The sequence below is a fragment of the Fusarium oxysporum genome, genomic scaffold, assembly GCF_000149955.1.
Source record: "Fusarium oxysporum f. sp. lycopersici 4287 supercont2.34 genomic scaffold, whole genome shotgun sequence".
NCBI classification, from domain to species: Eukaryota; Fungi; Ascomycota; class Sordariomycetes; order Hypocreales; family Nectriaceae; genus Fusarium; species Fusarium oxysporum.
The window spans coordinates 330359-352513 of NW_017264846.1; the positions used below are offsets into that span (position 1 = coordinate 330359).

General features: G+C 48.2%; 5 protein-coding genes across 5 annotated transcripts; 3 read left to right on the forward strand and 2 right to left on the reverse strand.

Annotated features, from left to right (window-relative positions):
- Window positions 1-1311, reverse strand: FOXG_16366 (uncharacterized protein; the record flags this gene model as incomplete). The annotated part of the gene is made up of 2 exons (XM_018396399.1): window positions 1-452; window positions 831-1311. 2 exons carry the CDS (start codon window positions 1309-1311, stop codon window positions 1-3), a joined length of 933 nt encoding a protein of 310 aa, XP_018257010.1.
- Window positions 1312-4735: 3424 nt separating this feature from the next.
- FOXG_16367 (uncharacterized protein) lies at window positions 4736-5239 on the forward strand (the record flags this gene model as incomplete). The annotated part of the gene is made up of 1 exon (XM_018396400.1): window positions 4736-5239. One exon carries the CDS (start codon window positions 4736-4738, stop codon window positions 5237-5239), a length of 504 nt encoding a protein of 167 aa, XP_018257011.1.
- Window positions 5240-5540: 301 nt separating this feature from the next.
- FOXG_16368 (uncharacterized protein) lies at window positions 5541-6710 on the forward strand (the record flags this gene model as incomplete). Its single annotated transcript, XM_018396401.1, has 2 exons — window positions 5541-6161; window positions 6456-6710. 2 exons carry the CDS (start codon window positions 5541-5543, stop codon window positions 6708-6710), a joined length of 876 nt encoding a protein of 291 aa, XP_018257012.1.
- A 506-nt stretch (window positions 6711-7216) lies between these two features.
- Window positions 7217-8306, reverse strand: FOXG_16369 (uncharacterized protein; the record flags this gene model as incomplete). The annotated part of the gene is made up of 3 exons (XM_018396402.1): window positions 7217-7817; window positions 7912-8141; window positions 8199-8306. 3 exons carry the CDS (start codon window positions 8304-8306, stop codon window positions 7217-7219), a joined length of 939 nt encoding a protein of 312 aa, XP_018257013.1.
- Window positions 8307-11907: 3601 nt separating this feature from the next.
- On the forward strand, window positions 11908-13612 carry FOXG_16370 (uncharacterized protein; the record flags this gene model as incomplete). Its single annotated transcript, XM_018396403.1, has 6 exons — window positions 11908-12116; window positions 12206-12479; window positions 12527-12658; window positions 12717-12789; window positions 12844-12921; window positions 12969-13612. The coding sequence occupies 6 exons, from the start codon at window positions 11908-11910 to the stop codon at window positions 13610-13612; spliced, it is 1410 nt and encodes a 469-aa protein (XP_018257014.1).
- Between the last annotated feature and the right edge of the window lie 8543 nt (window positions 13613-22155).

Below are 22155 nucleotides of genomic sequence, written 5' to 3' on the forward strand. Positions count from 1 at the left end.
CTAAGATAGCTCTCGTTGGACTGCTGAGAATTTGAAGCTTGTCTCGTATCGAATTGAACTGTTTTTTGGCTTTTCCTGGAGTAACAGGATGAAGAAGGTTGGGAAATACAGGCTCGGTTTGCTCGTGAGCTGCTCCTCGTAGAGGTTCCAAAGGACCCAGAAAGTCGAGCAGCTGAGGGCTGCTGGTGTTGTTCGGGCAGCCAAAGCTGCAGTGGTCGGTCGAGGCAGTGTTAAACTGCAGGCGAAGGTGAGGGTGAGGGTGCAACGATCCTGAATGTCTAGCAGCAGGGTGCTGCGAATATCGTCTGGGCAGCCGAGGCGGTCTGTCGTACGGGGGAAAATCGAGGGCGCAGAGCCCGAAATGTCGAGGTAGAAAGAAGTCGCAGATAACACATAAGGAATGGCGCCCGGAGGCGATGTCAAGAGCTCGCGAAGCTCAGTGTCGTTGGACACTCGTCACGAAGGTCAACTCTCTGAATCCCTTTCTACCAGCGGCTGTTAGGGTTCCGTTAGCCCCACAGTTGCTTTTCCTGCCATTTTGGCTTGCAAAAATTCTTGACCCTAGCAAGACGCTAATAGCGGGTGCCAAGGAAAGTTTTTTACAGGAGACAGTTGACCAGATTTGTTGTATTTCGTCGACTGCGCATAGTAGGGTAATTGGTATAAATAAGACGATCAAAGATAGCTTCTCAGTCAGGATTTAGGAGATCTGGGGGGTTTGGTCTCCTTCATCAGATTAACTCATGTGAATTTCCCAGTGATGAAGTCCAGCAACGCCGCTTCAACCATGTCCTTTGATTGGATATCATGCACCATGTCGATATATCTACTAGAAAATGGCATTATCAGCCTATTGCCCTCCAGATATCCCTCGTCATATAGCTCCCACATGTCCTCCACAACTGTTGAACTTGACGTAGAGCCAGATCCCGGACTCGTTAGAGTTGAACCATCCCAACATGGCCGAACAATCCATTGCGACCGAATTACGTTTCCATTAGGGGCGGACACGCGCAGCCGAATACCGCCAGGCACACATTTGTAAACTGCTGACCATTGCATCCGCACCGTGAGCCCGGGGATCAGCGTGTACAGCTCATCTATGTGGTATGTGCGAACAGTGGCGTCCCAAGGCCCAATAAAAGGATCGTCTGCGATCGACGCCGGCAGAGTTGAGATCTCCACAAAGCTGAGTACGGAGAAATTGTGTTTCAGGGTCGTGGTGTATTTCTGTAGCCAGCCAATGAGGAATTGAGGCGGAAGGTTGCCGGGAAGGGGGACCGTGACAGAGAAATGGTGTTGTGCCCGCATTAGTGGACTTGGTTTTATAATGCGAGTGGTTCGATGGTTGGTAATGCCCGTGAGCCTCAAAATATCAGCCGCCGCAATGACGAGTTTGCTTTTGCCACAATGTGTAATGATTAATAAAATCAATGCGGGCTGACTGATGTGCGGGGTTTTTCGTATTTCTTGGCCTTTTAGCCGCAGCGACGAGGAGGTCAGCCCTGTCGAGATAAGATAAGAAGCAATTTGAATGAGCCAAGACAGACTGCCATATGGTGAGTAACATTTGGCGTTCGTTAACACCGCCTGATTGGCTGTTGGTTTGGTCGGATCTGTTTCGAGCTATCCTACGCTGATTGGGCAAGCTTAGCCCTTATTGTGTGGGGGGGGGGGGGGGAGGGCCGGCTAATTCACAAAACCAGCACCTTGTCTCGCAGGCCGGGCATCAATGATCCTCAGCAACAACAGCCCTTAGTAATCAAGCTGGATGATTTAAAGTAAAACCTGTGGGATGGAATACCCCACACAGAAGATAGATCCAATCAACTCACTACTGCTGCTCATTATGAATGACCCGACCTTCAACCCATTTTAAGCACATCCAGTGCGACATGAAGCTTTTGGTACCCCGCTTGTACTGGTGTGATGACAGGGATAAGGTGGGGCGGGTACGGATTGGAGCCCCTTGAGCTCTTAGGAGATAACACCACATACTTAACCTGCGGCTTATCGGTCGGAAACACGGAGGCGCCTTTAAACCGCAGGTGGGTGGTCTGGAATTTCATTGGCTGCTTTGCCATGTCCCGGGCTCCGTGAACAGTCCGGGCGTCGAGAGTTGCAGACGATTTGCCTCTGGGCGTAGACACGCGAGATGGGCAGTAAGAGTCCCCTATTCTTGATCGGCGCGATTTGTCTGTCCGGGCTGGATCGGAACCCGAAGGTTTTGCCTGGGTACATGGACATGATCCACTAACTCCTTACTGGCCGCTTGCAACGAATGCGGCCAGTGAGCGCCATGAAACTTTCCATTTCCGGGAGGTCTTCAGCTGAATCCTTCAACTGACGCAACCACGAGCAAGCACCGGCAATAACGTCGCAAGCAGCCTCTTTTCATCTCCGTCAAAAAGTGTCGCGACCACCCATATCGGATTGTTTAGAACGCTCAAAGCCACGTCTTCCAATTGTTGTTTATATTGCGCATGATAAAACGAATAGGCTCATTGTGTTGTTATTGTTCTAAGTTACATATGTCCGAGAGGAGCACAGCTCCTTACATAGTATCCACATCCCAGCCACCAGCAGATCGGACCACCTTCGCCGCACTGTCTCAACAGCGCAGTAGTGCTGGGTGAAAATATATATTAACGTTCGTCACCCACAGGCCGGCCACCCCCACAGACTGGCCACCTCATTTCTTAGCCAGCCACCCAATTTGTACACACTTTAAACGGCCACAACTCTACGAATTTAATTCCAATTAATTTCAAACCAACACCGATCAATTCAAAATGCCTTCTTTTACTGAAAAAGATATAAGTACCGCGCTCCAGATGGTTGCAGATGGAGTTTCAGTGAACAAAGCAGCCGAAGCTTGTGGCATCAACCGTTCCACTCTACAAGGTCGGGTCAAAGGAAGCACAACACCAAGAGAAGCCCAAAAATCACGGCAAAAGCTCTCTGATATTCAGAAAAAGCGCCTGTGAGATTGGATTATCGTCCAGGCTGATCTAGGATGCCCTGTATCGCATCAGCAAGTCAGAGAGTTCGCCAGTAAGATTGCCGTCCGCAACGGCTTCCCAGAAGGCGTCGGAAAAAACTGGTTACAGGGCTTTTCAAGTCGAAATACAGATATTAGGACTTTAAAAGGCAAGAAAATTGATTCTGAGCGATACAATGGAGCATCTTCTGAACTGATAAAGGCCTTTTTTATGCTGCTGATGATGCCGGCGATACGAATAATCAAGCAGAAGAACAGATACAACGTCGACGAAGTTGGAATGATGGAAGGAATAGGAATGAACGGTCTATTCCTCGGTCACAAGGGCAAGAAGTCAGTACTTATTCGTCAACCTGGTTCCAGGTCTTGGATTACAATACTCGAGTGTATCTCAGCAACCGGGAAAGTCCTGAGACCTGCAGTTATCTTCAAGGGGAAAACAGTTCAACAACAACATTTCCCTGAAGATTTGGACTCCCTAGATGACTGGGAGTTCAGCTGTAGTGAAAACGGTTGGACAAGCAATAAATTGGCGTTGGTTTGGTTGAAAAAAGTTTTTATTCCATCGACAAAGCCCGAGAATAAGAACGAACCCCGACTTCTTATTCTTGACGGTCATGGAAGTCATATGACTGAGGAATTCCTTTGGAAATGCTATAATAACAATATATATCTGTCATTTCTTCCTGCTCACGCTTCCCACGTCCTACAGCCACTGGATGTTGCTGTATTTGGACCGCTGAAGAGAGCATATCGTCGACTTCTTTCAGATCTCGCTTGTATCGCTGATAGCAGCCATATCGGCAAGATTACATTTCTATATACTTACGACAAAGCTCGGAAAGAAGCTATCACGAAGTCCAACGACCTCGCCGGCTTCAAAGCCACTGGACTGTGGCCTGTCAATCTGGCGAAGGTCCTGATGAACCCAATGGTCACTGAGACACCTTCTCCCGCTGCCACAGCGATTTCGCCCGCCAAAGAGCAGGATTCCAGTCTCTTGAAGACTCCCCGGTCGTCTGTACAGCTTCGGCGAGCTCTAGAGGCTGTCCCAGCGACTGCTACTCAAGATCCGACCGTCAGGCTGCTGTTCAGGAAGATTGGAAGGCAATTGGATAGTCAGAACTTCGAAATGGAAAAGCAGAATAGAGAAATATGTGTTCTGCAACGCGAAAGAGAAGAATATCTCCCGAAAAGGCGTAAAAAGGTTATCTATAACCCAAATGCCGAGTTCGCAAAGATTCCAGCGATAAAGAAGGCTCGTGAACAGATGTGGAGGACTTTGCAACCAGAAAGAACGGCAAATAGGGTCCAGAAATTAAAACTTGAGGATCTTTGTACTCAGTTTCATTTAAATATTCACTGACCAGACTTTTATTTAATATAAAAAGTGTGGTGTTGAGATAATTAATTAATTGATTACAATATCTGGTTCTTGGTGTTTTGGCCGAGGTGGCCAGTCTGTGGGAGTGGCCGGTCTGTGGGTGACGGACGTTATATGAAACTTGATTGTTCATTATTGAGCTGAGAGTTCTTCTCGGGTTTATATCTCTAGATGATGGTATCTAGGACTTTTGGACTTTAAATCTAGGACTTTCAGACTAACAGTCTGAATCCTGAAGATAAGGGGAATTCCCAGTTTCCCAACATATCCTCAGCCAGTATCTCGGCTGGCCTGCGATTTTCTGGTTCTGTGCCATTCTCGCGGCCACCTGGCTTGTCATCTTCACCCTCATGGTCCCCGAGTCGTGCCGCAAGGTGGTTGGCAATGGGAGTATCCCAGCACAGCGCTGGAACCGGCCCTTGATGGATTTCCTCCGCAAAAACAAAGGCGGGGCTCAGGAGGAAGTCGCCTCTTCGATCGCGAAGCTCCGGTTTCCCAACCCTCTTCGAACGATCAAAATTATCTTCGAACAAGAGATGTTTCTGGTATTGGTGTACAACTCTATCTTGTACCTCGACTTCATCACTGTGGCTGCGACTCTGTCGACCCTGTTCAAGGAGATCTACGGCTTCAACACCCTCGAGTTGGGCCTCTGCTACCTGCCATATGAAGCAGGTTGCTGTATAGCCAGTCTTGGGCAAGGGTATCTCGACTGGAATTACGCTCGCATCGCCCGCAAGATAGGCTTCTCCATCGATCGCCGTTGGATTGTGCATAACGGGGAGCTTCAGCATCATGAACACGCTGATCGTCGACCTAAACCCGAACTCGCCTGCCACTGCGACGGCAGCTAACAATCTTGTCAGGTGTCTGATGGGCGGCGTGGGCACTGCGATAGTCGACTACATGATCTCCAGGTTGGTAAGAGGATGGTCATTTACATTGCTGGCTGGTCTGCCTGTGGTTTTGTTTCCGAGGATGCTGGCCATTGAGAGGCGAGGGCCGGAGTGGAGGAAAAAGAGAGGCGGCAGGCAGAGCAAGCGCAGACAGCGTGATAGCTTACAGTAGACTGCCTGGATTTTCTTTCTAGTTTTTATAACTTCTTTTTTGTCCTCTACTGTACCCTACACTTCCGTTTTAATTGAACTTGGCATCATGGAAACGAAAAATGCCAGCGACATGAGGGTCGAGGGTGTGAATAGCGACGATGAGGGGGGCAAGGAGGGGAGACGAACGCATGGCGGCGATGAACCAATTCCCGCTGCGTTTCCCTCAGGTCTTGGAGGTATCGCCCGACCAGGGAGACTGGTCGCGGGACATTTCGCCTATAAGAACAATCTGCCGGCTGTCGGAAATGATATTATAACCTTTCGCGCCAGGCCTTGGATGCACCTTCCTGGCTCATCATCTAGAGGATCATTTATTAGTAGTCGTGGTCCACTCGCAGCCATCGACACAGTGGCCCAGGACCCTGCAATAGGTGCACCAACTCTCCTCATCCGTGTGAGCAAAAGGGCACCTTGTATCCTGGCGACAGCCTACACAACTGCATTTTCTCGTCTTCCACCATCTCATATCCCGGCCTGGGTTCCCCTCAGGACACTGCTGCCTTTGGCGCTGGTGACGGCGGTGGTCCTTCTCCGGGTCAGATCGTCTCACCGCCTCCCATCCGTTGTGGCCCCCAGGTCTGTCGTAGAGGCCTCCTCCCTCCACGTCTTTGGTTCCATCGCCAGGTTGCAGGTCCGCGTCCCCAGACCTGACGAATTCGTACCTAATGTAATGAATGGGCCAGGACCTTGTTGCTGTGGCTACGCCAATAGGCGCGAAGTGGGACTGGAAGAACAACAAAACTCTGATTACTGTGGCCTTTTCCTTCCTTCCTTCTTTCCTCAGCTTGAAAGTAAATGGCATCGGAATAGATACTTGGAATCCAATTACTATAAGCCATGCACAACCAACACGATGACGTCAAAAATCTTCACATTAAGGAATCGAACCATATGACGGTCGAAAGGTCCTTTATGATGCTGAAAGATAAAGTCTCGAGCGAAGCCATGCTGACGGGCAAAGTCACTGGATAACATCAGTGCACGTATGAAATGGCCGTTCGATACTGGTTCTACAGTTCATATCTGCAATAGGCGGAGTCTCCTCCGCGAATTACGATCTGCAACGCGAACTGTCCTTGTTACTGGTGGCGGGAAGGTTTTCCCATCCGGTAGAGGAACAGTAAATTTTACCTTTATAAGCAAGTGGCAAGAAGGAGTCACCATTAACCTCAAGGACACCTTGTATATCCCTGAGTTTCCAGTCAACGTCATGTAAGGCTCATATGGAAATATAAATAGGGCCTTCACGTTCATTAAAACAAATAATTACGGTACAATCAGTACAATATTAACCAACTTTCTATCAAGTGCACTCAGCATCACTGCGCAATCCAACAACAAAACGTCGCGGAACGCTGTATGTATTGCTCGCGTGCTGTTGAAGAGTAGCCTAAGATAGGAGCTCCTAATGCCCAGCCTCGATTTGGTGAATCGGATACTTGAGAGCGAATTAGCATATAGAGCGGGGGTTTCCCTCCTCTTTGGGGGATATGAAAGTGGTTCTCAACATTGTCTATGTCATTTATTGGTATGGTCTATGAACCCCTCTCAGTTGCCATGCTCGCTGAGATTCGTCGCGAGTTCCTGACTTGAAGAACAACGCCCATGACTTTATTCAAAAGGAGTTCCTGGCTCTGCCATAAAATCAGACGATAACACCGGGAGAAGAAGTAATCCGTCATCATCGGATGGCTATTTCAAACCAAGATTTCAGTGTAGTACTCAATCGGTCTTCCAGGCCTCGGTCAGCAGCTCCTCGACCTTGCGGACCTTGACTTCTGGGAAGTCATCCTGAATGGCGTGGCCATACTTCAGATCGAAAGCGCCCGTGCCAAACATGATGCCAAAGGTCGCCAAGATGGACTGAAGCATCGGCTTGGGAATGAACTTGTAGGCCTCGGGATGACCCGGGAGTTCGGCGACGGTATGCGTCTTGAGTGTATCCAGGGTGTCGTACGTGACCTTGAACTTTGTCTTCTTTACCTTCTCGCCAATGGCAATCATTTGGTCCCAGGTGATCTTTTCGGCGATGCAGTACGTCTCCGGCTCCCACTTCGGGAGGGTCAGGGCCTTGGCGACAAGCTTGGCCATGTCGACCGTGTGGGTGAGTGCGACGGGGATATCTCCGCGGATGGGGATGGCGGCGGTGTTATGGGCAAAATCGACAACGATGGAAAAAGGCTGCATATAAGTCTTGACACCGGGGTAGGTGAACCAATCCAAGAAATAGCCCGGAATCCAGATGCTGTACTCGAGGTTGCTCGCGGTCACCGCGTCAATGACATCAGTCTTGAACTTGGCGGGAGGAAAGATGTCGATGATCCTGGCACACTGATCAGCCTGCGGCTATAAATTATACAGCAAGAAGGAAATGGAAGACCGCCAATCCGAGAGCGATTGTGGTAAGAAATGCTTACTCTTGGCCGAACTTGATGCCCCAAATGGCGGGAATGTAGCGCTTGGTGACGCTGGAAGCCTCGGCGGCCTTGATGAGGCTCAGCTCTGGATCGGCGCCAGTGACGAGGTTGAGAGTTGAGATGACGACCTCAACTTTCTCATCCTCGAGAAGCTTCGTCAGAGCTTGCACGTTGCTGTAATCGACGGCAATGATACGAGCGCCGATCTTCTCCGACAGCGCGGCGTCCTCCTGCAGTGGCATGCCGTCAGCTTCGCCGCGGCAGTCAAGCGATTGGTGCCAGCCTACCTCGCGAGCTAGGATGATGGGCGTGAATTTTCCGTCTTCTAGAATGGCCTCGACGATGGTGCGGCCAAGGTTGCCACGGCCTCCGGGAACAGCGACGACGGGAAACATGATGGTGGTGATTGAAGTGTGATCAAAGGTGTTTAGCAAGCTATCAAGGAGGGTCAGTGGTCCAAGTTGTTCAGAGGGTGACGATGGGCTGTTTTAGCGATGGACTTTGCTCGAGGAATGGTTGTAGATTGCAAAGAGGCATCATGAAATTTGTTGCTCCAGCTTGGATTTTAAACAGCTGGCCTTATACCAATTCCCTCGAGAGTCGAGCAACGATTCTCGGAGTCGGGAACATCATAAAGTTTCAGTACTCTAGAAATCCGCCGCATTCGAGCGGAGTTTGGTAATCATCCCGGGCTTTACAAATCTGTAGCCAGTCCTTTTGGCTGAGACACGCCGGATACAGTGGAACAAAGCCGGGCCAACTCCATCATGCGGCTGTCGTCTGCATGGCACATGGGAGTCCAGGAAATCCAAGCTTACCTAAGCGGATGTTGGATGGCTGAGCCGTGTCCGACGCCAAGGGGCCTACAGTGGGGGGGGCAATAATTTTGAATCCAACATCACGTACCGCGCCTAGCCGGCCTAGGCCTAATTGAGCATTTTTCTGTGATGCTGCTGCAAGCAACCCAGATCAATTTCGTTAGTATTTAGTATCTCTGAGTTTGCGTACCGGACAGGGGGGTCTAGCCAACCAGAGGACATCAAATGAAAGGTACATTCAGCCCCACCTAATTTATGCGGTGATAGAAGTCCCAACAATTCCCGGATCTACATAGGGGTACTTTGCACTCCTGACAGCCATACCGTGACTGAACCCTTTTGCCCCTATTCCCATTGTTTGTATTAGCTTGTAAGGGCTGCGGTTGACCCTTTCCAACCCGTATTCCTTTACAAGCTTTACAAGGCGAGGCGTTTTTATTTCGGACCTAATTATGCATTGTTACAGGCGTAAATTCGTCTCCAGTACGAAATCTCTGCCTTGACTGACTGTCAGGTTGATACTTAGCAATGAGGCTATCCACAATGTGTTGCCGCCAGTCAGCTTGTGACTTTATATGTTTCCACTGTGGCTGCCCTTTAAGCTGTAAAATGAAGCTATTGATCAGGGCTATTTCTAGCAGGAAGTCCCAAGCTAGGGTCTTCCAGCTGCCCCTACGGACACGGTGGTCGGGGCTCCAATAGGCTCGCCTTTGGTCACCTTGGTCCACAGCATCCATCTGTTCATTGTAGATAGCAGCAATTGACGGGATAGAAATAACCTTCACAGGCTCGGCACCAAAAATACGCTTAATTGGCCGTGCTGGCGGTTGGTCTGTTGTCGGTCTCTTCCTCTTGCGGTCAACACGTTCAACGCCTGTGAAAACCGTAGATAAAAATAACATAAGAGCGTTGTCTTTCCAAATGATCTGATTAACCTAACCAAAGACATATTAGTAAGGGAAATCATAGAGGTCCTATCTTTCTAACTGACCAGGTTATCCTTCGTAGGGACTGCCGTAAGGTAGTTAAACTCAAGGTCAGCGGCTGCTGTGTTATTAACCTTCTTCAGCTTGACTAGGGGTTTATAGAAGCCACATTTCTGACAGGCTATGCCTGTGGCTCCGTGCCCTAGTTAATAAAGCCGGCGGAAGAGGTTAGGGTAGGAGAATAGGTTATCTAGGAATACGTGATACCTGGCTTTTGGCAGCAATTTTACTAGGGCAACAACCACAGCTTGGGTAGGATTTAGATGCTCTGCTCTCTCTGACTTCCTAACTGGCCGTCTTTGCCGCTGTTTCCGTACCTGTGGTGATTTTCGCCGGTAAGCAGGCCTGACCCCTACGGGCGCGTATTTTCGATGTGGCCGGTGCCAAAGCCACCGGAGGAAATAGCCTTCTTGGGCCACAACCCAAGCTTTGAAGCCTCGAGGGATAGGCTTGTTAGGTACGACTGTTGTCTCTAAGTCTCTCCCTAGGAAGCGGACCATACACTCATCTATAGCAATAGATGTGCCTGGTGAGTAGAAGTCTAAAAACGCCTGCTGTATATGGTCAGACCAGGACCTAACCCGGATGAAGGTTCGGCTATAATCCTCAATAGAAGCTTCCTTATCGATAGTTGTGTGGTCAAAAAGGCGAAGGTTCCGTGACAATAGCTGGAATCGTGTGTAAGTCATCCATTTTGTAATTGGATGAAGAGGGCGTTGCTTCCCTAGGGACGAAGCCTTCCAATAGTCCTTGATCTGCTTATCTGTGTGTAGTCTCATATAAATGAAGATTGCAATCCATATATAGATTTCTGCAGCAGAGGTTGATTTCCATTGGAATAGCCGTGACTGTGGCTTCAATGTACGACGGCCACAGCGAGCCTCTTCAAGCACGTGGCTAGCCCAACTATTCGTGTAACAGGCCCAGCTTTCTATTAGCGAAATAGGTACAAATTGCTGGAATAGCAACAGCGGCTCTTGGGGCAAGGCTGTGATCTTAGGGGCCCGAATTGGAAGCTTCAATGGCCGAAAACGGTAGCCGCGGGAGGGATCCGGAGCTTTGATTGGTCGGCAGGTATTATCAGCCTGCTGCTCGCGGCGGCTGTTAGCAACAACAATACAGCTATCGTCATACGCGTTGACCGCTAGGCCGGAGTCTTGTTGAGAAGCCATGAGGTCGTAAGGAATGAATAAGAAATGTATGATGAAATGGGCGGGGTTGATTCCTCTGGCCCTCCAGGTCACTCCATGTACATCAGCCAAAGTGGGGGTCATGCGGGGCTCGGTACGGAAGTGTAGGCTTATGACACTCATAGAGATATGCGGCAAGATGGGACATAATGCAAGGACATGTCAGGAGGATATTGAGGTATCCGGAGAAGAGGATAGTAGGTAATTTTAATTGATTGGCTAGTTTGTGGTGTTTTTGTTGTAACATTTAGTTTGAAGGCTAAGAAAAGTGGCTCACATACTAGTGATTCACGTTATACTTACGGAGGCAATTGTAATAGTGACGCAGTCTAGTAATATTAAGTTAAAGCGTGGCGTGAAACGTAAGATTTGCAAGATAGCCCCGCTGAAGTAGCTCTAGCCCCAAGTCGGCGCTAGCTAACCCTAAATGTGGGGTTGGGGCTATTTTAAGCCAATCAGCTACTCGGCTTCGCTCCAAGCGATTTGGCTCCAAAACGCAAGCGAGATAACCGAATTTGTTAGACGATTTGAGTCAAATCGCTTGCGAATGATACCTAGCCCAGCACGTCCTGTGCCCCAATAGGGGACTTTCACAAGCCTCATGGCCCCTCGGACGAAAAGTATACATGCATACATACATAGCTCGTATTTGATCTCAACGATTTGTACTTTTCCCAATCCTCCCAGCACGTGTCAGCGCTTACTGTGTGGTGCGGGGCAAAGTACGGCAACTTCCGATAAGTTGTGGCATCGCAATTGGCCAACACCTCGTAAGTTAGGAGGAGTATTACAGCTGTGACATGTGTGGTTGACATTGGTGAGGCGATGGTATAAAAGTTCCAAATCTGGTTGGACGGAGCGTATTCAGCCTGACAAGTTCTGTAAGGCCAAAATTTTAACTTTCCAGCTTTCAGCGGAGGGTTATGGTACAATATAAACTCCTGAACTCGCACAATACTACCTGCCCGTTCTATTCAGCCTTTTCTTGAACAATCTGACACCATGACCATTAGGCTGTTTTCGTTGATAGCGATATTGGCATCGCTGTCCAATGCAGCGGCTACTTCAAAGCCTCAACCCCCGATTTGTATTGTCGGCGCCGGCGTATCCGGCCTTACGGCGGCAAAGGCGCTCGAGGATAAGGGTTACAAGACGGTCATGTTTGAGAAGCGCGATACTGTTGGTGGCATGTGCCAGTCACATTATGAAGAGTAAGTCCACCCTTCTCGCACCCTGCGGGCTTGTGCCAGTAGGTGGTCGTCGTCTTGGAATTTGTCAACTGATGGACTGGTTTCTAAAGCGGTCAATACTTCCCCCTCGGCGCTGTGCTCTTCACGGAAAGCCCGAGCTTTGCAGAGACTTTCAGAGTCGTTAATTCCTCGGGAGTCGGCTTCGACACGTTTGACCCTGCATACACCTATGATTACGACCCAAAGACTGGATCTGCGGCTTTGACGCAGGCGTCAACTCCTGCTGCTATCCAGGCCTTACAGGAGGAGCTGACGCGATATGCTGGTCTTTGGCAGAACGACTTTGCTCCTATTGGAGTTCCCGGCTACAAGGCGAGTTCGTTGGTGTTGTTGCCCGCAGATTACAGCACGGTATTAACCTGAGCTTGCAGAATGGGGTCCCTAAAGAGTTTACTGTTCCTGCTAAAGAATGGCTTCTCTCGAACAATTTTCCCATCATAGCTTCTGTTATCAACCGCGGTGCTGGGAACTACGGATACGGCGACTATACTCAGATCCCAATAGTGAGCTACATATCCTGTCCACCTACTGCTTTGACTGCATAATTTACCAAAATCACAGCTCTACTTCCTGCAGTTCTTTGCGTCAGATATTATTGCGAGTTTTATTGGAACGATGCAGCCTTTCAAAACCGGTAACCTCCCACCTAGCAAGTGACATGCCGCATGCAATGGCTAACTCTACGCAGACTTTTTTGAGGTCTTCAAACATGTATCCAAGACCATCAAGGGATCAATTCTTCTTGGTGTCAAGATTCAGCGCATCAGTATGTGTTCCATTACCTAGTACTACAATAAAAGCTGATTCATATAGATCGAAGTCCCCAGCCAAGCATTCGATACCGCAGTACTAAAGGGCGGCATACAAAGACACAGCTCTGCTCGGACGTCATCATCGCGTTCCCTCCCACATCTCGAGCTCTAAAGAAATCAGAACTGGTGCTTTCGGCTGCTGAACGAACTCTTTTTGCACAAGTTGGCGTCAACAGCTATTTCGCATCAGTCGTCCGCATGAGCAACCTTGGCGACAACCTGACCGTCTCCCAAGAGCTTCCAGACCCTCTCGATCCTTTCAAAGCAGAAGGTCAACCTGTATACCTGACCCGGTTGCATCCAGAGTCCAGCATCGTCAACGTTTACTCGGCAGATGACCCTGCGCACCCCAGCGTCACCCGAGTCAAGAGGCATCTTATTCGTGATTTGAGCAAGATTAACAAAGACTTGGAAAACGTTTATGCTGATAGCACAAAGCTGGTTGCTGCAGACATACGCGCATTCAGTGGACAGATCGACTATTTCCCTCATCTGGGTCCCGAGGCGTTGGCGGATGGTTGGTATGAGAGGTTTAATGATCTCCAAGGAAAAGATCACACGTACTTCACTTCTGGACTAAACAGCTTTGAGACTGTTGAATATACGATTCGGGCTGCTAGGGATTTAGTGGCAACGCACTTCTGATAGGAAGTGATTACGGTGATCTAGTGCAGCGCCTTTTCGGGACTTCAGCGCCTTATTCTCTGAAGTGTCTAGTAGAGCGAGCCTTTAATCAGCAAGGCCGCATTCTTTGTCAATAGCTTCGAAGATGGTGCGCCTAAGGCTCAATACATGACGTTTCTACGCCTTCTGATCAAGAAGACAAATGGTCACGGTTGGCCAAGCTCTTCAGCACATGTATCCATTGCTGGTCCTGTCGATTTAGACACCTTCCATATCAAGGAGGATGTCTGGCCAGAGCGGCTGAGCAAGGCTTCGGTGTTCATAAAGCTGGGTTCTTACTTGGTGCCAGAAAACGACCGCCCTCCTCACAAAGGCGTACAATGCAGTACCCACCCACCAGTAACACCCACCTACCGGTAAGCAAAAAAAAGTCAACCCATACAAACTGCTACTTTTCAACCCCCTTACCAAGAGTCACCAAATTACGAAAAACAAATTGATTCCTTTCATTCAATTGGAATGCGAATGAATTTCAATATTCTTTTGGTTTTTTAACTGTGCGGCCTGCGCGGGTGCGTGCGACAGGTAACTCTTCCGCCTCCGAATTTGAGCCCTCATCCTCTTCCGCTCCTCCCACCTCGATCAGTTCCTCAACAGCCTCTGTCTCCTTAGTTGCCTGGGTTGGGCTAGAAATAGCTTCATCTGCCACTAGTGTCTCGGCTAATTTCATGAACTTCTTGTTGGGATTCGGTATCGCCTTTCTCTTCTTGCCTCTACTCAACCGCTCGACTTCCTCCTCTAGACTAGCTACTCTAGAGCTTAGCGAAGCGATCTTTGACTCTTGCGCTTCAAAACATTTCGATATTATAGAATACCGCCTTCTTGTTGTAGGGCTTTTGTTATTTCCTAGATCCCTAATATGACGGCTGGTCTTCGGCGTATTATCAGAGTCGACTTGCCCGTCTCTATGGCTGTCTGCTGCGGGCGTCATTTCCTTCTTGTCTGGCTGGATCTCAGGATGTATGAGGGCTTTCCGGCGTGAAATTGGCCAGTTTCCAGTCACTCTGCAGCCCGAAAAGATGTTTTTCTTCGTCATACCCACCTCCCTGGCTTTGGCATAAGCCTTGATGAAGTTGACCTTATCTACTGGGGCAGAATCAGCCAGGCTTGTCAACTTTCGGAGTTCTTTGTGATAGGCAGCCTTGGAGGCATTGAATACGCCATTGTCCAGCGGCTGTAGGCCGTGGGAGCAATGGTCTGGCAAGTAACAACAATATACGTTGCTCAAGAAACACATAGCCATCCACTCATCCTGGATTTAGGGTCAGCGGCACTTTTGGTTCAGGAGGTTCAGGACAGGCAGATACTCACAGACACATGGCTTCGATGACCATCTAATATAATGAGCCTCGCATCGGACTCATCTTCCGGTTGTGTTTGGGGAAGATACACCTCTCTGAGCCACTCAATTGCGATATGGTTGTCTGTCCAGCCGTTGTCGGACGTGATATAATACCAGTCGGCCACCTCCTTGAGCTCATCGATAAACCACTGTTGCTGAAATTCTTTACCTTTGAAGATAATCCCCGGTTTCAGAAGACGGCCAGTTGCCGTGACGGCCTCGATAAAGCTAGTCCAAGTGCGGGACTGGGAGCCTTTGAGGAAGACCTTCTTCCTGGGATCACTACTGCCGACAACCAAAGAATCCAAGCCTAGATTCGCAATAGATTAGCTGAACTCTTGGTCAAAACGATAGATACTCGCCAAATCCGGCCATTATACCGCCTTCATCAACGTTAACTGTGTTCTCGGGCTTGATCCAGCCATACTCTCTCTCCCGGATATCAAAGTACCAATTGACAGCGGTCGGGGTAAAGCAATTGAACCTCGACGCCTCCTGGCGTTTTCCTATCTTTGTCATTATGGATGGATGTCGTTTCATGAACCTGGCTAGCCAATGTATACCGACAGGCTTTACCCTTCCTTGTTGTCGTAGGAGGGCATTGACGGTGGCGCGAACTTGACTGTGAGAGGGAGCATAGCCCAAGGCCTCTTGCCGAAGTATCCATGCGACTAATCTAAACTCTTCAGTTTTGGATAACAGCTGGGCAGGCTGTGTGACCTCTGACCTTGACGGTAGGCCTCTTAATCGGTCCCCGAGAGTCGACCGAGGGATCTCACGTTTCTGGGCGGATTTGTTAAGCGAGAGGCCGTTATCCGTGACATCTAACATTGCTTCAGCAACTTCATCCTCTGTATAAGACACGTGTGGCATTTTTAAGGCGATTATTAGGGGCTGGCATCGGGAACATTGGAAGGAGCGTCGGGGAGGCTGGGTGTCAAAGGAGATGTTTTGACAAATTTTACATTAGTCCCGTGCGACCATGCTGCATACGTAATCAAAAAAGCAATGTGACGATATCAGACTGAATGAATTTTCTGATACAACAGAAATTATTCTATACTAATAGCTTCAATTCTGGTCAAATACTGTGTAAGTGAAATTGGGCATTTTGTATGGGGAAACTTTTTTTTTGCTTGCCAGTAGGTGGGTGCTGCCGGTAGGTGGGTAATGCATGGTACTAATAGTCGCACGCGAGTACGGTCTGCCACGAACCGAGAGGCGTCTAAGAGTGACATCGTGGTCATCACAGCCTCATCCAAGCACTTATTAGGTACGAGGTGAAAATTTGTATACTCCTGATCTGTAGTTTTTGTGATGCATATCTCATTCTGTTTCTTATACCATGCACCACCACCCTTTCGCCACGCAAAAAAATAATTTCACCACCAAAGCTCACCACTTTCATTTATACACAATTTAGCCAAAACAATGGCTGTTTTACAAGAGATTGATCCAATCGGGTATAGAATTGATTGAAACTTTCGGCCTCAGTATTGTTTAGCTGACCAGGGCACTCGATGTATGCGCGGCAGGCTAAGGAAAATTCACCACTTAAATCTTTAATTTCCTCCCTCCCATCTCCGACACATCTGCTGCTAGCTTCTTGCAACTTGTTCAAAATATCTTTATCGCGGCCTCGTTGGGATTACACGGAAGATGACATGGCTAGGGCTATTTTGGATGTCACAGATAGTGGCTTTTCGCCCTGTCAAGCGGCTCAGCGACGGGGAGTGCCTCGAATGACCCTAATCGACAGACTCGACGGCCAGACGGCCGTAAGCGAGCAGGTTGAGCCTCACCAACGGCTTTCAAAGAATCAGGAGGACAAGCTGGCTTCCTGGATTCTTCGTCAAGAGTCTCTGGGATATGCTCCGTCCCACAGCTAGATTCGCGCTTGCGCCATGGGCTTGCTGAGACAGCAAGGCGACCAGCGCGAATTAGGACACAACTGGGTGGCCAGATTCATTCAGCAGCGCTCCTACCTTAAGCCCAAGATGGGTAGACGTCAGGAAGCCAGTAGGTTCGACTCTTTCATACCCAAAGCCGTTCATTGGTACTTTGATATCAGGGAAGGCCAATACGGCTGGATCAAGCCTGAGAACACCGTTCACGTCGACGAAGGAGGTATTATGTCCGCCTTCGGTAAGTCTCCGTTTCTCCTATAACTATATTATTCAAATTTGGCTCACTAAACCTTCTTCGTTAGGGCTGGACAGCCTGGTGATTGGAAGCGCGGATCCGAAGCGGAAGGCTCTTCTCAAGGGACCACAGACTCGAAATTAGACCTCATTTATCGAAGCCATCACAGCTGAAGGCCGCGTCTTGACTCCTGGGATAATATTCAAGGGGAAAGAACTCCAGAAACAGTGATTCTTGAAGAATTCAGGAAGATAGCAGACTGGTACTACATAACTTCGCCCCACAGGTGGACGGACAACCACATCGGCGTTGAATGGCTTGACAGGGTGTATTTACTCCAGACAAAGCCTGCTGACGAGTCTGATGCCAGATTAATCATCCTGGATGGCCACGGCAGCCATGCAACGGCATGTACTTTACTCGCTGCGGGAAAAAACTACTGCTAACCGAGAGAAGCATGAATGGATGGCCAAGTGCTTTTTGAACAGCGTTTACTGTTGCTATCTTCCAGCACACTGCTCCCACGGATTCCAACCATTAGACAATGGAGTATTTAACGCATACAAAGCTGCATATCGTCGAGAGCTGGCAAAGTTCGCTTGCTTGACCGATTCTGCTCCGATAGACAAGGTGAATTTCATCCGAGCCTACGCCAAAGCTCGTGAAATGGGAATGACAAAGAATAACATACTCTCCGGCTGGAGGGACACTGGAAATTGGCCCATCTCGCGATCTAAAGCACTGCGGCACCCGGAGATCCAAGAGGATAGACCAAAAAAAAGCCCGAGGAGGACGCCGGAGCGGGCCTCATATTTTGGGTCGGATGACACGCCAAAAACCAGCCGCCAGATTCGCGATCTGGGGCTGAACAAGACACCAAAGACGCGGAGGCGGTATAACATGATAGCAAAGGGGTTCGAGACCCAGCAGCAGGCATTAATGGCACATAGCATGAAGATTGCTAGCTTGGAGGAGGAACTGGCCCGTCTAAAGATAGGTAGGAAAAGGAAGGCTGTCCCCAATCCTAGCAAATGGTTTATGGCTCTCAATGAAGCTCTATCATCTGAAGAAGTGATTACAGGGACGGGAAGCGGAAAAAAGGATTTTGTGGTGAGTTATATCTCGTCGGAGGAGTCAGGGTCGGATTCGGAGGCTGGGTCGGTGATTGAAGTGAGAGAAGAAATCATACAGCCGCAGCGCAAGACGCGGTCAGAAAGGCTAGTAAAAAAAACCACTGAGGTAAAGGGGCATCATTTTTGTATTATAATACACGGGTTTTTATAGATTACGGTTATTCTGGCCAAACGCCGTGTAAGTAAAATAGTTGAGTTTTGGTGGTGTTTTTTTTTCTTTGCGTGGCGAAAGGGTGGTGGTGCATGGTAGGCCAAACCGCAGTCGAATACACTTCTCGGAGTACCTCGATGGTTCGAACAGTAATTGACGCAATGAAGCCTTTCCGAACTGATGCTATCTTGCTTCTCATCGCAAATCCCGTTGATCTACTGACATCTCTCGCTAAGGAGATCTCCGGGCTTCCAGCGTCACAAGTAATAGGTTCGGGAACTTCCTTAGATACTGCTCGACTCTGCGGAATGGTAGCGTCTTGAGGTTCGGTAAGTTCTTACGACAACAGCATTCACTCTTCACGCCCCGTTGTGTGCTAATCAATCCTCTTTAAGGTCGCCGCCTCGTCCATAGACGCTTTCATAGTTGGTGTTCATGGAGAAGACCAAGTCGTTGCATCGTCAGCAGCAACGGTTGGTGCATTGCCAACTTCCGAAGTAAATATGTTGAACAATGTTGATCGTATCAAAGTCGAGGGTATCTGCAAGCACCGATCTCAAAATATAATCATAGGTAAAGGATCGGCTCAGTTCGGAATTGGCTCCACCACGGCAAACATATGTTGCTCCATCCCCTTGGACAAACGTGAAGTCAGTCCTGTCAGCCATTTTCAGGGCCAGTTCAAGTGTTGTTTGAGCATGCCCGCGGTCGTTGGAAGAAAAGTGATTCTGCATACGATTCAATTGTCTCTGGATGATCAGGAGCAGGCCGCTATAGAGGCGTCAGCGAAACGATTGAGGGAGAGAGTCGATTCGACTAAAAGAAATAGGTGGTAGTGCAGATTGCGTCTCGATAGGCTGGAGCCTCTTCGTAGTTGGAAGTAGTCTATTTGAATATGATGTTAGTTCAGCTTGACAGTGGTTGACTGGCATTGAAGAATGAGGAGTCGTTGTATACCCAAGGACGCTGCAACTGAATAATAAGGTTGGTTGATGGCTGAGTCATAATGCAGGTTTAACGTGTCGAAACTGAGAGAAGAAGTTTTTTCCAGATATTATGCATGATACCTTATTATGCAGGAAATAGCGTTTTGTTTTTAAAACTGTAACCTTCATCTATCTCGACAACGTATTGGATAAAGTTATCAGATTATTTCAGCTTGACAACTTTTTGATCTGATTACATAGAGGTCCAGTGTTTAGCAATACAATCCAACCATACCGTTCAATCGATAGTAGCATGCAGAGATCAAGATCTCGTACGCTGGAAGAAGTCGCTGGGCAGTAATAAGCGTTGTGTTGCATCAAGGTTATGGCATGCAATTCATTAGATACAATCTTGTACAACCAGGCTGACTATTCAAAGATCCTCAAACAAATGTTTATTTTGCGTTTACAATAACATGGGCTCATTCTCTGATAACATGATAAAATTGAGCCGTTCATTTTACATTGGCAGTCAGGTGTTCTGACATGTGGCACACGTCATTCCAGGCTTTAGACGGATCATACAGTCTCGGCTACGTAGAGCTTTGAACGTAAGAAACAGCGGAACACTACAGTTAAATTACCTTAAATCAGGATGCGTGGATTCGGTTACGTGGCATCGGCAAGTCCTTGCAATCCAACAGTCGAAGTGACTGAAGGAATGACTTACATGTGATGCTACGCCTTGTATGCTGCTTCCGATAGTTAATATAAGAAGTTAATTTTGCATATCACACACGCAACTTCCGCACGAAGTGTATTATCGTCAAATGCAATCAGCGAATACAACACTCATTATACTGAGATGATCTGGTCATCTATTCATTTTCAGCTGTTGTTGCGGCCGAGACGATACATTTTTATGCGCGACTTTAATAATCTGATCATCATTGTGGCTTGATCGTTAAGGTGGCAATAAGTGACTAGACTTCCGAAGCTCGTGAGGGGAGCTACAACGGAGGATAAAACGTGTTTCTTTAGCTGTACTCTGCCAGTACGCAAATACGCTTCCAATACGACACAAACCAATGACACGAAACGGTCAAATCACCAAAGTTTTCTCACTTGGTAATGCTGATAGGCTGATTAGAGTCAGTTAGTTGATGATAGTATTTCCTTATGATCAAACTCAAGCATTGTCTCTTTGTTAATATGCAGACAGTATCCATGGAAAAAACGTCTATTGGCGAGTGAATTTTAGGGCAGCTCAGTGCAACTGCGTCGGCCGAGTTTCTCAGTCAACTTTTAATCGAGGAAAAACATTATCCGGCGACTAATGCATCCTCACTGCTCTTGGCTCAACGAGCTCGCATTCTTCTTCCATGTCACCTTCCACAGGAGGTGATTATCTCGCCGCAAGACTTGTGCAGATTGGCATCCGTCATCATTGTATCGTTCTAGGGACTTATAACCTCATCCTCCTTGAGAAACTTGAGGCTCATCCATCCCTGGCCGGAGTCGGCTGCACGAATGAGCTGAGCTGCTCCTTAGCTGCCGAAGGCTACGCTCGTGGCAAGGGACTTGGCGTTTGCATAACCAGCTATAGCGTAGGCGCCTTCTCAGCCTTCAATGGCGTTGGTAGTGCTTATGCAGAGAATGTCCCTGTTTCCCTCATCAGTGGATCACCCAATACTAACGATATAGGGCGTCTAATAAACCACAACCTCGGTTAATATGACACGACATACTTTGGAAAAACCGGGGGCCCTCAATTCCTTCAGGATTCAGACTGTTAGTCTGAATGTCCTAGAATTAGAGTTCAAAAGTCCTAGATGAAATAATTTAGATATATAAACCCGAGAAGAACATTTATCTCATAATTAACCACAAATTTAATATAACGTATATATATAACGTGGTTGATAAGCGGGTGTCACAAAGAACCCTCAATTTACATCATGTCCATTTGATCAGATACTTTTCAACCACCAAATATGTCACAACCCTCAGATGAAGCTAGAATTCTTCTTGCACTTCAGGCCCTTCAAAATGACCCCAAATTAAGTATCCGACGCGCTGCAACTATCTATAAAGTCCATTACCGTACCTTACATCGTCGTCAACATGGCATTCAATCACGACGCGATTCCATCCCAAACTCACGGAAACTATCTGATCTAGAAGAACAGATAATAATTCGATTCGTCCTTGGCCTAGATTCGCGAGGATTTCCTTCGCGATTGTGTTTTGTGGAAGAAATGGCCAATTCTCTGCTTATAGACCGCGACGCGTCACCTGTTGGCAAGCGCTGGGCTCATAACTTCATAAAGTGACAACCAGAGCTAAAGATGCGTATATTTCGGAGATATGACTCTCAGAGAGTCAAATGCGAAGATCCGACTATTATTCGTGGCTGGTTCAGGCTTATACAGAACACAATCGCGAAGTATGGTATCCGATCAGATGATATCTGGAACTTTGATGAGACTGGCTTTATGGTGGGCGTTATTATGGCCGGAATGGTTGTCACCGGTTCAGAAAGGCAAGGAAGACCAAAATCAGTGCAGCCTGGAAACCGGGAATGGATTACTGTGATCCAGGCGATTAATGCGGAAGGCCAATCGATCGCGCCGTTTATCATTGGTGCAGGCCAATATCACCTTGCGAATTGGTACCGAGAATGCAACCTCCCAGGTGATTGGGTTATTGCAACGAGCCAAAATGGATGGACAAATAACGAGCTGGGTCTTAATTGGCTAAAGCACTTTGATCGGTTTAAAACTAACCGATCAACTGGTCCCTATCGTCTT